General features: G+C 37.5%; 1 protein-coding gene across 1 annotated transcript in view; it reads right to left on the bottom strand.

The window, feature by feature from the left end:
* Positions 1-14,509, bottom strand: part of LOC125231451 (zinc finger protein 37-like) — a 28,919-nt gene extending 14,410 nt beyond the window's left edge. Inside the window, exons 1-8 of the mRNA XM_048136913.1 lie at positions 14,336-14,509; positions 13,834-14,008; positions 13,352-13,477; positions 12,913-13,050; positions 12,333-12,683; positions 11,062-11,160; positions 8,666-8,803; positions 7,622-7,752 (exon numbers count right to left, since the gene is read on the bottom strand). Coding sequence (XP_047992870.1) covers positions 7,622-7,752; positions 8,666-8,803; positions 11,062-11,160; positions 12,333-12,683; positions 12,913-13,050; positions 13,352-13,477; positions 13,834-14,008; positions 14,336-14,421 — 1,244 coding nt within the window. The 5' untranslated portion in view covers positions 14,422-14,509. The remainder of the gene's footprint in view (positions 1-7,621; positions 7,753-8,665; positions 8,804-11,061; positions 11,161-12,332; positions 12,684-12,912; positions 13,051-13,351; positions 13,478-13,833; positions 14,009-14,335) is intronic.
* Positions 14,510-15,441: the final 932 nt, after the last annotated feature.

The raw sequence follows: 15,441 nt of genomic DNA, 5'->3' as shown, positions 1-15,441 counted from the left end.
CCCTTGTCAGCAAGAAAGTAAGGAAAGCTCTAAATCATCACCAAAACCCTATAAGCAGAGCAATCACCTCCTCGCCCCCTATAATTATAGTGCTTACGTACAGAGGCGGCTCGCGGCTGTAATTTGTGGGTGTTCACCCAAATAATCATCGTAAGGCCCATGGTCCTACATGTATGTAGCCTACATAACATTAATCAACACTATTAACTGTGTATTTGTAATTCCTATTACAACGGCATAAAGTCTAGTGTTCCTGTTTGTACTTATTCAATGTGATTAAATTTAAATCATATTAAATTGGCTCAGAGATGCATTTTTTTCTTTCCTTCAATTTTCCAACAAATGCCTGAACTATAAGTTTAAATTTCAGTGAAAAATATTCTTTATTTAGTTTATATAGCTGCTCAGCTTCAGGGTTAATAACAGTAAAACATAAAAATGAATAGACGAAAACTGCAGTTCATTCAGTAAATGAATGCGGGATTGTAAATGTTTTTTTTTATTTTCATCGAAAGATGTGATAAGTCACTGTTGCCGGTATCGGTCCATGCAGACTCACCACCTCCGCCGTCCGCGCCGGCTCCAAATAAAAGACATGGAAAGCAAAACAGTTTACAAGTCACTTTTTTCACATCCACATACTTAACCACGGTGTTTTTTCATACTGTTCCGTTTTAAAAACACGTGTAAAATTTTGGTTTTTGAAAAAACATATTTGCGTAAGTTTAAGTTCGGGCCGCGGTGGTCCTTTAGCTTTTAATTCTAATCGCGTTGCAAAAGTTTTTTCACACTCTTTTATAAATGTCACATTGTATCCATCCATTCTCACACACTTGCAATAAAAACAATTTAAACGGTTTCAAAATAAGGCAAAATTGTATTCCCGCGCGTGCCTTAAAATAAAACTTGTTTATCTATTGTTTACTAACAATTAACAAAATAGCGCGCGAAATACGCGGCTCGCGGATGACCGCGACGCTTTTCGCGCCTGCGCGATGCAACCGAGACGGTAATCAAGGACAAGACCTATATCGAGATAGAAGGAAAAAGCTTGGCGGTTGACAGGGAGACCGATCGTGTAACATTTCGCATTTATTGGTGTTCTTATTATGATTGGATTATCCTAGTTAATTATTAATGTAGTTTAGAATATTTATAATATAAGTTAGTTTAAGATTTTTGCATGAATGTATTTGTAATTTAATTTGTGTTGCATACTTTTTAATCTGTTGAATAAATAGATAAATACTTGATACCACAAATGTGAATTGACACGACAGTTTGAATTCATGGCTTATTTTTACATCGCTCGTACTCTAATAAGAACAAATCAATTTATTTTCATTACAATCATTACATACACATTATTCTAGCATTTATTTCATATTTATAGGTCGTTTGTTTTGAACGCACGCCAAATCGAGCTCGTCAAATTAAAACCGCAATGGAAAACTAATTTTGACATCCAATCGTCGAGCAGACTGCCGTTCGCGGTACTAAATATGATACTTTTTCTTTCTATCTTGATATAGCTCTGTGGTGTTTGATCCTAGGAGCGGCGCTCCAGATTTACCTGGCCGCTGTACACACATGGCCAACAGTTCCACCAACCCCCTTGGCCGTGTGTGTAGAGGGCTACTTGGCCGTAAGTTGGCAGTTGGCGCTTGCGCTTGCCGGCCAACCGATTCGTGTCGGTTTTTTGTCCACACATCAAAGGATCTTGGCGCCAATGGCCAACTGCGTTTACACGTTGGCGCTTCATTCAGTTGGTCGTCAGCCGTCAGAGAGGACAGTAGTGAAATATTTACGAAAATAATAAGTTTATCTATGCCAATAATAGTGTAGATTTTAGGAAATAAAATAACCTTGCAAATGTTTAATGTATTTCCTAAAAACCGGCCAAGTGCGAGTCGGACTCGCCCACCGAGGGTTCCGTACCTACAAAACTATTAGGTACTTTTACGTTACTCACATTAAGTCTAAAGACTGGGCTAGGCTAGAAGTATAGGTTCTCTAATGAGCATAATTGTGTTTAGCGCCACCTCTCGACGAATTCGCGAACTAATTAGCACAGCTTGCGTGAGGTCTTTTATAATGTTAACCAAATTCAACATTTTTTATTTTATTTTAAAGTAGGTGTTTTATGTAAAATTTCGTAGCTATAAATTTTAACACCTTTATTCATAAACGTACACTAAAGTTATCCAGCCGATAAAGTTCGTTTGTCCCTTTCTATCACACCAATACGTCGGAAAGGGACAACCGAACTTTATCGGCTTGATAACTTAGTGTACGTTTATGAATAACGGGGTGAGTATTACCGTACTGTAAAAATGTAATGTATACGGATTAATGAATTTAATATAGATAGATAATTATTGATATGTGGCAAAACGAAGGAAATTGTTTACACCTTCGCAATAAGTATCTAATGATATTTTTTTAATTTACCATGTTACTTCACGTACCTACTTAGGTACTTATTTTAAAAACTCTAAAAATGTCTATTGAGTTTCTGTCGCAGACCACCACCATGTGGCTTCTGCATATTCTGCGCTGTGATAGAGTTGCCATAGTAGATATGTATATATTGTATAATAGGCAATAAGAGGCAAAAAACATATTGTGCTAAAATATTTAAAATACCTACAGTCATTTCCGAAACGTGTGAATTCATGTCAATACTTTCTTTTATCAGTATTACACGGAGTAGGTAAACGTTTCGTGGCAGCGGCAGCGCACACTGCAGAGAGCGCACGTGGACACCGGCGCGGCGCCACAGAATATATAATAGCACAAGTAAAGAAGGCCCACTGCTTTGATGTTTCCGAAATGCCGCCTTTTTAAATACCTACAACATTCTTACAAAGAAACGAGCCGCACGTGCGCGGCGTCCGGTGATAGGGTTACCAATGGATCCAAACGAATTAATACTCACATTAAATGTTATATTATTATATTCAAGTCTTGAGTACTTTCTAGGTATATACGCTGTATTTATATATTTTTGTTCAAGGTTCCAACATCACAAGCCTTATTGAACTTTTCCGTGGGACTTAATCAGTAGTAGATCTGTATAAGAATATCTTTTGGTATTTATTTTATTCAATATGTCTATTTAATTAAGTATTATTAGCCATTCCACCCGCGGATATCGCTTAAAAAACCTCGCGACGTAAAGTAACAATAGAAAGTGCGAACGTGCATTCCGTGAGAATGCCACCCCTGAGTAGGCCGCGAACTCGCGGCCACAGCTCGCGGCCGCCAGGATATACTTGTAGCGCGGCGATAGGATAGCGGAGTGAGCCGCCCCTAGCGGCACCAGCGGACGCGTCTGTGTGCGTGAGCTAGGTATGCATACAACTACAACTGCTGTAGGCACGCCCCCCCCCCCCTCAGCGCGTCCTCTGCGGCGCGGCGATAATCACCTAGCCCTAAGGCCCTGGTTTCTCTGGCCTGTCACACGCGCCCGGCGGCGTTTGGATGTGAGCCGCATGTGCCGCTGTGCCACACGCTGTCGGTCGCGGGTGCGTGGGTTTTCTGACCCTTGGTCACCCGTCGTCGGCGACGGAACTCAGAAGCTCTGGTAGACTGATTTTTGAACTGTTGTGTTGTGCTCTGATCAAAATGAATGCAAAAATACTTACATTGTAATTCTTAGAGGAAGAAGATTATACGCGACTTAATCCGTTTCCATATAAATATTGATATTACCCAAAAAAGAGACAGTCAAACGATATTTTTGTATGAAACCGGCAAAAATAAAGTGAAATTTTTAACTTGGTACTCAAACACTTGCATTGTAGTAAAGAAAAATTTACATCATATATTCGATTAAGTATATCGAAAACAGTTCACAGAAGTACAATTCATCCATTGAATTACTATGTACTAACATACTAGAAATTACACCCCAAACAAAGTCTGTGCTCCGGCCGGCAGCGCGCGGCGCATGCGTGGGGAGGTACCGTGTCATAGAGTAAGACTTGACCAATGACCACCTAGACGCGACACTCTTAGTGTAGACCTTTTTTTATACTTTTTTGTAAAATACTAACCCCCTTATTCATAAACGCACACTAAAGTTATCAAGCCGATAAAGTTCGTTTGTCCCTTTTCGGCGTATTGGTGTGATAGAAAGGGACAAACGAACTTTATCGGCTTGATAACTTTAGTGAACGTTTATGAATAAGGGGGTAAGTAGTTTAATTTTAGCACTATCATACATTGTGCTATGTTTAAGTTCTACTAAGTGAAACAAAAATACTTTAATTGCCCTTGAAGAAAATCATAGGTTATTATTGTATGAAAATATCGATTACAACTCGTGTTAGAACTGTGTAGTATTCATAAGTATAACGTGAAATAAATTTAACATTTCTCTTTTATATATTACAAACAGAATATAATCACAATTACTATACTTTATTACCTACATGTCAAGTCTGTGCGATTATGATGCGATTAATCTATGATTTCGTTCAACAAAATGGCAGCGATAGCTTCGCGTTTGAGGAGCGCGTGAAGCGCGTCCCTTCATTGAAAAAATTACTTTCCAATGGACTTATGTTTGTAGCGCAAAGGTTTTGCTCACAGTGTCCTCTCTAGTATTACCTCAATGAGTTCATCATTATCTTTAGTGAAGTCAGTCATTTTCCATATCAAGACGCCACCCGCCGTCCGTTGCTATTGTACAAAACGAATACAGACCGTCGCGTGCGGCGTGTGACCTTCGCCCGTCGAACCACCCGCCGCCGGCGACGTTTCAAAGAAACCACCCTCAAACATTTCCGAACAAAACATTCGAACGTCGTCAGTCGCGGACCCGCGTAAAAAACCACAACACGTTCTATGAACATTGGTCAAGTGCGAGTCGGTTTTCGACTTTTCCATACAAAGAACTCATGAGCGCCTGAACGACTGTGATGGCAAAGTTAACTTTTCGCACTTTCAAGACTTTACGTATATATCTCGGAAACGATAAGAGATAGAGCAAAATGGACTTCAGATTTGGGCTGTCGTTGGCACAAATTCTATGTTTTCGTCAACAGAGACCTTTTTTGGACCGATTTGAACAAAATTTTGCTCAGTCCACTTACAAACGGTCTTAAGCGCCTCCTTTTTAGTAGGAACTTAAGTCATTTTGGCAAATGAAAAAAAAAATTGAACAATTTCTAAAAAGAAAAAGACAGAAATTAATTTCTTTCTACCTGTCCATCACGCTTACAAAATTTTAAGACGTTTAGTAACTGCTTGCAGCGTCAGTGAGTGAAAATCTTAATTTGAGTTTTTTCTCGTAAGTCCGACTTACGCTTGACTGTAGATTTCTAATAGGTTTTCCTGTAATCTACAGGTAGAGGGCTATCTCGTGTATTTTTTTGAAAATTTTACGCTAAGTAGTTTCGGAGATAAGGGGGGGGGGAATGGTCATTTTTTGTCTATTTTCTTAAATTACTTCTAAAGTACCAAAATTAAAAATTAAAAAAATATATATTTCAAATGCTCATAAAATGCTCTTTCATTTGATATATAACACAATATAGTTTTAATAACTTTTATTTTTAATTTTCAAGTTTACCCCCCAAAAGTGACCCCTATGATTAAATTTCATTTAATTAAATTACATGTCCGTCTTTGGGCCACAGGTTTACATATGTGTGCCAAATTTCAAGTAAATCGGTCCAGTAGTTTCGGAGAAATCGGCTGTAACAGAGGGACAGACAGACACACGAGTGATCCTATAAGGGTTCCGTTTTTCCTCTTTGAGGTACGGAACCCTAAAAAAGATAAATGTTCTTATCAGAATATTCAAAAAATTGTTAATATTGCAAATAATTTAATTTTACTACGGGGTTATTATTTTTTAATATTTTTTTTCTGACAACGTCTATGACCAAGAATTTCCTAGATTTTTTCATTACACGTCCATCTTTCATGAAGAGCCAATGCCAAGTGATTGGTTCGCCAATGTGTAAACAGCGGCTCTTATCTTGGCCAAGGGGTTTCACAAAGGGCTGGTGGAACCGTTGGCCATGTGTGTACAGGGGCCATAATATTTCATACATAATCTTCTGTCTCACGCGCGGAGCTATGACTAAACTTCTCTTTCGCTCTTACTGAATTTCGTATTAGAGAATGTACTGAATATTTCTCCATAGGAGCGCAATTCAAAGCGCTCCGTTGAGCGCGGTGCGTATGAAATTGTATAGGAAGGGGATATGTAGACTGTATAATGAACTTTTAAGAAATATAAGTAATTGTTTGATTGGACTTTTTTGCGATAGTTTTTATATAGTATAATACATTAATTTGAGGTAACATAATTGATGTATTACTATAGTTTAATTGTGATTATTTTTGGGAGTGCACCGCACAAGCGCACTTTAGGGCAAGCCGCTACTGCTTACGTATAATGCCTATTATTGTTATAGTGCTTACGTAATACTTGAACAGTCCCCAAATAATAATAACGCCTTCTTTGTTACGTCTCTTGAAATATATATCACGTAAACTATCCCGTTTGGCCATCACCCTCCACCACTCATTTCTGATCTCGTTATACTAGATTTATGCTATTATAATCTTATTTTTTTAGGTTATAAATTTGATTATTTGACTAACTAGCCCTCTTTTGGTCTTAAATGAAAGCTAATTAAATTTTCTACAACTTTATTTCGCAAAGTATATAATACCGTGATATGTTTTGCTGAAATCTGTCTCAAAATATTGGCAAAACGAAAATTTTCATAAAGAGGGGAAAAAATACCCTTTTTTGAAGTGTCATATCTCAAAAACTGTTTGAGATACGGCATTGCGAGTAGATTCAAATGATTTCAAATTTAATGTTCTTTAACCTTTGCGAAGCAACTTATTGCCTAAAATGTCTAGTTTTTAAATGACACTACAAAAACTAAAAAGAGTCCGATTTTTTTGCAGTTTTTTGCAAATTAAAAAAAAAAGCACACACTTTTTTTGCTTGCAAAACATAGTTTCACATTCCTTCAAGGACCCTAAATAATATACCAAAAATGCAGCTTTACATCACACTTTGTTTTTTTAGCAGATTTTCGTGTAAGATTTGACCGGTCTATAATGTTATGGTAGGTTTCTTTTTGCTCGGTGTTGCCTAGCAGAAATTTTCACCAGCCGCCACTGGTACATACTTAGTGCGTTTTCACATTATCCGATCCGATATCGGATGTCAGAAGGATTTCAATAGAAAAAATCCAAGATGGCGCCTGTAATGTATGGGATATCGGTCCGACATCCGATATCGGATCGGATAATGTGAAAACGCACTTAGGGCTGTTATTTGCCGCTCCGTTATACTATTTACATAGGGTGTCATACATAATACATACGGCTAAAAGTCCTGGAAAAAAAGTAGTAACATCGTAGTATCGTCCCATTTTCTTGATTTGAAAGGTAAACTGATACTAAAATGTTGCCACTTTTTGAGTTCTACTTATTTGTCAGACCAGGGGCCTATTGCATAACAATTTACAACTTGTATTACAAGTGGAACTCTCTTTCTTATAAAATGAATTGGAGGGGGACTACCGCTTGTAATATGAGTTGTAAATTGTTATGCAATAGGCCCCAGACTGTATAAAATAGTTACACATTGTTGAAGGCCTTCGGACATAACTTGCAGTAAAACTTCTTGACATGAGCGCGCATAACGTGCGAATTCGCTAGCGTCTCGCTCTTGAAACGGAGCTTGCACACGGGACACTCGGCGTTCCCGCGACTCTGTCAAAAAACAATATTTACCTACGTGTAAAACTTAAAAGTAACTTAATAATGTTTGGTGCTAACTTCATAAAATACTAGAATTTAATAAAAGAGAATATTAGTTCAATCTACATATCTATAAGTTCATGCTCGGACAGATTGCCGAAGCCAAGAGACCGGTTGGGCGACCCTTTCTCCGTTTCAAGGACTCCTGCAAACGTGACATGAAAAGCTTCAATATTCCATCTTGTAGCTGGGAGGAGCGTGCGGAGACGAGACCGGAGTGGCGTCGTAGCTTGAGGGAGGGTATGATAAAGCATGACGAGCTTTGGCTGGACCAACTCAAGCAAAAGCGTTTCCGTAGAGCTGCTGGACCACCCCAGGAGTCAAGGCACATTTGTGATCGATGCGGCAGAAAATGCCGATCCGCCATTGGCTTGTACAGCCATCATAACCGATGTAGGCTGTAAACTGTCTAGAATACCTACCTCTCAGAATACCTACCTCTTACTTAGTCACTGCAAGTGCTGCAACTATCATCTGGAAAGATGCTGTGGCCAATAATGATGATGATGAAGTTCAATAAAGAAGAGTCAATATGGGTTCCTTTTGTATTTCTTTGCTGTGGAACCCTTAAAAATGCACCTCGGAAACGTCAAAAGAAGTAATTTATACGTAAAGTTTTAACCCCGCTGTGTCAAGAGATGGCAGTAAATGTATTGTGATTGCAAATTTTCAATTTAACGAAAATGCTCTATGTTCATTCTCTATGCCCATATGTTCTATCAGCTGCAAAAGTGGATGGCAAATTTATCAATGATTTCATTCATAATTTCTCCATGCACTTTTGCAACTAATAGTACCTTATCTATTCCCTTTAATTTAAAACAATTTTAGAGGTTTTATGGCTAGGTATAAAATAAATACCTACAGGATCATGGCCCTGTGTATGCAGTTTATAGCTGTTGTGGTGAGCAAACACTTTCGAGCATATGTCACATTTTACAGTTTCTCCACTAAATTCCTTGCTCTCTTGCGATTTTCTCCATTCTTCTTTTTGTTCTTCTGACTGCAAAGAAACAATACTTATAGCACTTTAAAATAAGCTGAGCTTAAACTTTTGGTTTTTATAGATTTTAACCCACAACCACTGAATTGGTAGCCCAGTACCTACTATCTGAACGACCAAATCACCATACTATCGGCCCATAGGTACCTCTAGCGACATCTACCGTAAGAGTTTTAAAATTCTGAAACGGAAATTAGGTTAGTAACAAAGACATACGTAACTCCGTATAATAGACAGATAGTACTAGATAGTCTAGGAAAAAACGTACCTAAGTACCATAGAGAAAAAGGTACGGTGGCCTAGATGGCGTTACACCTTTGGGGGATTCTCGGCTAGATGGCGCTAATATTAATATTTGACATTTTAACACATATCAAGATAAGAATACTCGCGAACAAGATGGTCAAAACTGAGGTTCAAAGGTTTTAAGCCTGTGTTGAGAGATGGCAGTCTATGCACTGTGATTACACATTTTACTTTGACAGTAACCCTCTTTAAATCGAGGTAAATCTCCAGGTCACGATGGCCTCAGCATCGAGCATCTCCTGAACGCTGGTCCCCACATCTCTAGACTGTTGGCTATGTTCTATACGCTGTGTGTGCGGCACTGTTATTTGCCCGGGGATATGCTGAAAACCGTAGTTATTCCTGTACCGAAAAATAAAACTGGAGATTTCTCTGACGCCAACAACTACAGGCCTATATCCCTTGCGACTGTTATTGCGAAGGTATTTGACAGTGTGATTAATGTACAGTTAAACGAGTCTGTGAGACTTAACCCCAACCAATTCGGTTTTCGACCAGGGTTATCAACGGAGAGTGCAATACTGTGCCTTAAGCACACTGTCAAATATTATTTAAACAGGAAGACGCCAGTATATGCGTGCTTCTTGGACCTGTCTAAGGCTTTTGACCTGGTTTCCTACAATATCCTATGGAAAAAATTACAGGCCGTTAAACTACCTAATGAGACTATTCAAATTCTGAGGTATTGGTATGGGAATCAGGTCAACAGTGTTAGGTGGTCAGGAACTCTATCGGACCCGTACAGGTTGGAGTGTGGGGTCAGACAGGGGGGTTTGACCTCACCCACCCTCTTTAACCTGTACATTAATGAGCTTCTCGAGATGCTCGGCAAAACTCATATCGGCTGCCATATTGATACAGTTTGTTTGAATAATTTGAGCTACGCGGACGATATGGTTTTGTTGAGCGCTTCGGCTTGCGGTTTGCAAAAGCTTTTGGGTATTTGTGAGACCTACGCTATCCAACATGGACTAAAATATAATGTAGCTAAATCCCAATGCTTAGTCTTTGAACCTAGCGGCTATAGAATACTTAAGGTACCTCCCATCAAATTGTATGGTAGTCCGTTGGAGAGAGTGGAGTCCTTCAAGTACTTGGGTCATATTGTCACCTCAGACTTGAAAGATGATAAAGATATCGAGCGCGAAAGGAGGGCCCTGTCAGTGAGAGCAAACATGTAGCGCATCACGGATGTTTGCTGAAGCGCGCATAGACTGCTTTTATACAACTTTGCGCAAACGATGCACATCCCTGGTGCGCCGGGTGCGGGCCAGCCCCAACCCCCTCATGTGTTTGATAGCCGAGAGGTTGGACTGCCCATATTTAAGGCATTGTGAGGACTTGCATGTTTCTAGAAGTACGTATTATGTTTAACCACTAATTACGTGCTCCTAGAAACATTGCCCTAGTAGTCTAGTATTAATGTAAATAAAATAAGTACTAACATAGCTCTTAAGTGCAGACTAACCAATACTATGAGTCATACTGTTACTCGAAATAAAAAATTTATTATTATATTATTATTATTATATAAACTGGATCCTCTTTGGTTAGTACTGTGATAGGCTAGTGGACATTCCTACACGTTGATCACGTAGACAACGTAGTATCTAGTGATTGAATACAGATCCTCTCAGCACGTAGGTTAACCATATATAAGCCACAATCATAATGTACCTGAAGGGGAGTATTAGGAGATAGGTGGAAGATAATACACCTTCTGAACAACTACTGTCTACAGTGTTTACTTCACCCACCTCCCAAGCACTCTGCCTATTTCAGTACTTTAGTTCTGTTTAGCGCTGGCTGACTGAAAATAGGTATCTCAGGGAATTACAGGGGGCGAAGGGTATGCGTCCCCATGAGCAGCTGCCCCCTCCACATTTCACTCAGCGCTAAACTTACGTGCCGCTACTTGAAGTCATGTATTTTTTTTGTAGTTAGGTACTTACCGTCAAAAACTTGACATCGAAATACTGTAGCATGGTGCATTCGTCAGGCGTCAGTCTTGTTCTCATAGTTGCTTTAGTTACTCTCGTCCGTTTAGGTACCTGGTAATGAAAATACTTAAATGAAAAACCCTTACTTGCTTTTTACTCAATTTTTTATGCATAGCTCAATTTCACGAAATTTAAATGTGAGTGTGTTTATAGTATGAATTTTCTGAGATGAACTTTTCGCTTTAGCCGTAATCTGTTAAACAAAGGCCTTTGTTTCTATTATTCCCGGCGGGTAACTCCCGTTTCCACAGCACGTGCTAAAGTCTCAGTGTAGTTAAAAAGCAACTATCATGATTGATAGCAATAAGGTTTAAATTTATTAAACAGTTTGCAGTATGCAGGTAACTTTTTTTGAAGATGACAAAACGTGTTATCTCCGAAAGGTCTTTTTATGGATTTGAACCTTATTACTATCATGATAGTTGCTTTTTAACTACACTGAGACTATAGCACGTGCCGTTTAAACGGGAGCTAGCCGCCGTGAATAATAGAAACAAAGGCCTTTGTTTAACAGATTACGGCTAAAGCGAAAAGTTCATCTCAGAAAATTCACACTATACTAAAACGTCCCACTTTATCGGTTACCATCATGTTACCATTAAGGCGAGATTTATTTGTATCTTTATATGAATAAACTCACAAAGCGGCTTTATAGCAATCGACAAAGTGGGATGTTTTCCCGTGTACATTTGCACACTCACAAATGTGCTCACAATTTTTTTTAACGAAAATTCGCCCTAATAAGAATAAGAGGTCATATTTCGTTAGACAGTCAGTAAAATTGTGGAAGAATTTCAGTTACTTACTACTTCCGAAATAAGTACCTACATTATTAAAATTATACAGAGTGGGGCCTGTAACAAAGGCGAAGAATTGAACTGTAGGCTATTCTCCTTATACTGATCAACATTTGTACGGCGACTTTTAAAAATTATGAAGTCTTTAAATTTTTAATTTTTCATACAAAATAAATATTAGCTTCAATGTACGCCATTATTGTTGTCATTGACGTTGTCTGTCACACTTTAGACTTAACAGAATTCTCAATACATTACCTCTTAGAAAAAACTTTCAAGGGTGATAAAATAAAAATCAAAATACAAGTTATTTTTAAAAGTCGCCGAACAAATGTTGATCAGTATAAGGAGAATAGCCTAGAGTTCAATTCTTCGCCTTTGTTACAGGCCCCACTCTGTATGAAGTAAAGTCTAAACTATACTTACTTTATCCAGTGTTTTGTTTTCTTGTTCCAATTTAATTTCGTCATCCAAACCTGGATCAGAATTACTAAATTCATCATCAAAAGGGTTTGATCTATCATCATCTTCAATAAGAACTTCATCATTCTTACTACCTTTAATCTCTTCAGGATTTGTCATTAAATCTGTAACTTCTAATTTAGGAACACTTAGGTAACAGTCATTTGTTTGAAGTTTATTTTCAATGTGATTTTCATTGTTTTCCAAATCATTGTAGTGTTTGCGTTCATAAGTTGTTTTTATGTCTTGTATGCTTAATGGCGAAGACAAGTTCAGCTCCTTGCGATTTTTTGTATTAATAAGGTTTATTGTGATCTGAAATTTTCGATATCTTTGTTAAAAAATATAAATTTGTCTAAAATCTTGGTAAATCTTCTTTGTATTGAGAATAACTTTGTATAAATAAACTTATGTATTACTATTTGCTGTTACCAATGCAATGCCATTTGAAGTTCAGTTCAGAGTTTGAATAAGTGTAAATATATAAAAAGTGACACTTATTATCTACAAATACAATGATTATTAATTGGAGAAACAAGTTTACCTTTCCATATTGTGCAAAAATGTCTAGTAGAGTGGCTTGCACAGTCAGACTCTTTTCTAATAAATTGTAACATTTCTTCAGGTGAGCTGCACATTCATAGCAAATAAACTGAGGGAGACCTTCAATATTGTAGTTCTCCTGTAAACAATATTTCTTATCATATTTTTTTTAAGCCCCCACACAAATATAACGGGGTGTTATAAGTTTGACTTGTCTGTCTATATATAGAATAGATTTGTTTGTCTGTCTGATTTCGATTTAGTTTTTTTTGTTTGAAAGCTGAATTAGTCCGGAGTGTTCTTAGCCATGTTTCATGGAAATCGGTCCACTATATCGGGGGTTTTTCAAAATTTTAATTATAAGTATTAATAACTTGTTTTATCTCTATACATATATGTATAGTAAAATGTTTGATAGCTAGAATAGCAAATGCACTTACATTATAACCTGCTAAGGACTCCAAGTATATCCGGTGTACTCCTTCCAGAAGACTGTACAGACGCACCTCGCTGGCCAGACAAAACCTGCAGACTTCCACATCAGAAGCTTCAAAGTTAGAGTTGGCCTATTAATAAAAAACAAACTGTTTACATACATAGTAAATTTAGATCAAAACATAAAAAATAATTAATTTACAAAAACAAAAGAATTTCCATTTGAGTGCCCTGGTATTATTAAGTCAAACATGAGAGGGGAGAGCTAAGAAGGTAGAGAAAGGCTTACAATGGTATATTCAACCATATTCAAATATATTTGAAAATCCTGTGATGTTAATAGTTAAATTATGTTCAACCCTTCGAGTTCTACAGAATTACAGACGTGATATCACATCTACAATGACTGATTAGCGAGAGTTTAAAAGCAACTATAGTGTTTATGTATACTATAGTTAAATTATAGTATTTTTAAACACTAACTTACAGGTAAATCCTTGACAGGAAGAGCATCATCTTTAATCCGTATCCTCCGCCCATCATGGTTAATTTGCTCATAACTGAAGTGTCCACTGCAAATCCGGGCATAGGTCGGTGGCACCCAGTCTGGCCTCCCGATAGCTTTTAGCCATTTTTGTTTTAGTTCTATGTTTGATGGGAAGCTGAAAATTTTGTTTAAGGAATAATTATTTAAAAAAAATGACTTTTTACATATTTTATTATACATTAATGAACATTTTCCATTGTGTAATGGATAAAATTAATTCATAATTAAATTAAATATGTTTAAACATGCTCGTTAAGTTATTTATTCCGAATATAAACACTTTATTTATTGTCTATTTTGTACAAACAAAAATCATTCCATATTGATATTCGATCACTTAAACTTCGCGATTCCTCAATTATTAAGTTTTAATTGCAAATAATAATGACCAATAATCGATATGGAATTTAAAAAATAATTAAAATAAGATGTTTATATTTACGCGTGAAACGAAGTCATATCATTGGGGTCTTTCTTCTTATTGCTGCTGTTATTACTGCAACCTTTTACACAGCAGTAGGCTACCATTATTGGACAGACAAGTGAAGTGCAGCAACCACCAACAGTGTGTTTGTTTTTATTTATAATTAATTAAAACAAAACAAAAACCCTACGATTGAATTTAACTATGTTGTCAAAGTCAATCACTAATGTCAATGTCATATCGATGAAAATAAGAGCCGTTCCGAAATGATAATGGAATAACTCTACTATAGTCTGTCAAGCCATTTTTTGTCACTTGAAAAAGCGGCAAATTTTAACCGAATTAACTGAGTATTCCAAAGTTCATATTAAATGTAAAAGGACACAGCAATTCTACTGAAATATACTTATTCCATTTCGTTTGTATTCCATTGTGTAACGAAAACTGGGTTGGAAGGTCAGATGGCAGTCGCTTTCGTGAAACTAGTGCCTATGCGAAATCTTGGGATTAGTTTTCACAGCGGACCCCAGGCTCCCCTGAGCCGCGGCAAATGCCGGGATAACGTAAGGAGGATGATGATGATGTGTAACGAAAAATGTATAACAGTGCACATTGACCGTAATTTGTATAACCGAGTAAGGATTTTAACATGTATAACTCCTTAAATTACAAAAATGATTTTCAAGCATAAAAGTGGAAATCCTTCCTAAGAGCCCTGTGACCCTGATGAGGGATAACATGATACATGATATAATAATCATCAAAATAAAAATCTAAAATTCAATGTAAAATTTATTAATAACATACAAAACGGTATAAACGAGTTCCAGATACTACTCAGGTACATCATCTGGCTACATATATACTTGTATATTGTATATGAAAATATCACGACAGTAGCCCTTCCAGGACAGCTCTAGCATGCTGCTGTATGAGTCTGGAGTATGGATAATGTGAATCACAAGCACAGAAAACTATACAATAAGGGTGCGCGCCCACGGGGGCAACAGTTGCTCGGCGACTTTCGTATTTGTATAAAAAGTTGCGTCGCCTCGTGTGCGCACTTTCATGCGCAACAGTTGCCCGTGTGCGCGCTCTCTAAGTGTTAGGCCGATAGTCCACTA

The sequence above is a fragment of the Leguminivora glycinivorella genome, chromosome 11 (assembly GCF_023078275.1).
Source record: "Leguminivora glycinivorella isolate SPB_JAAS2020 chromosome 11, LegGlyc_1.1, whole genome shotgun sequence".
Lineage (NCBI taxonomy): Eukaryota > Metazoa > Arthropoda > Insecta > Lepidoptera > Tortricidae > Leguminivora > Leguminivora glycinivorella.
The sequence above is the reverse complement of the archived record's forward strand: the minus strand, read 5'-3'. Positions and strand labels throughout refer to the sequence as shown.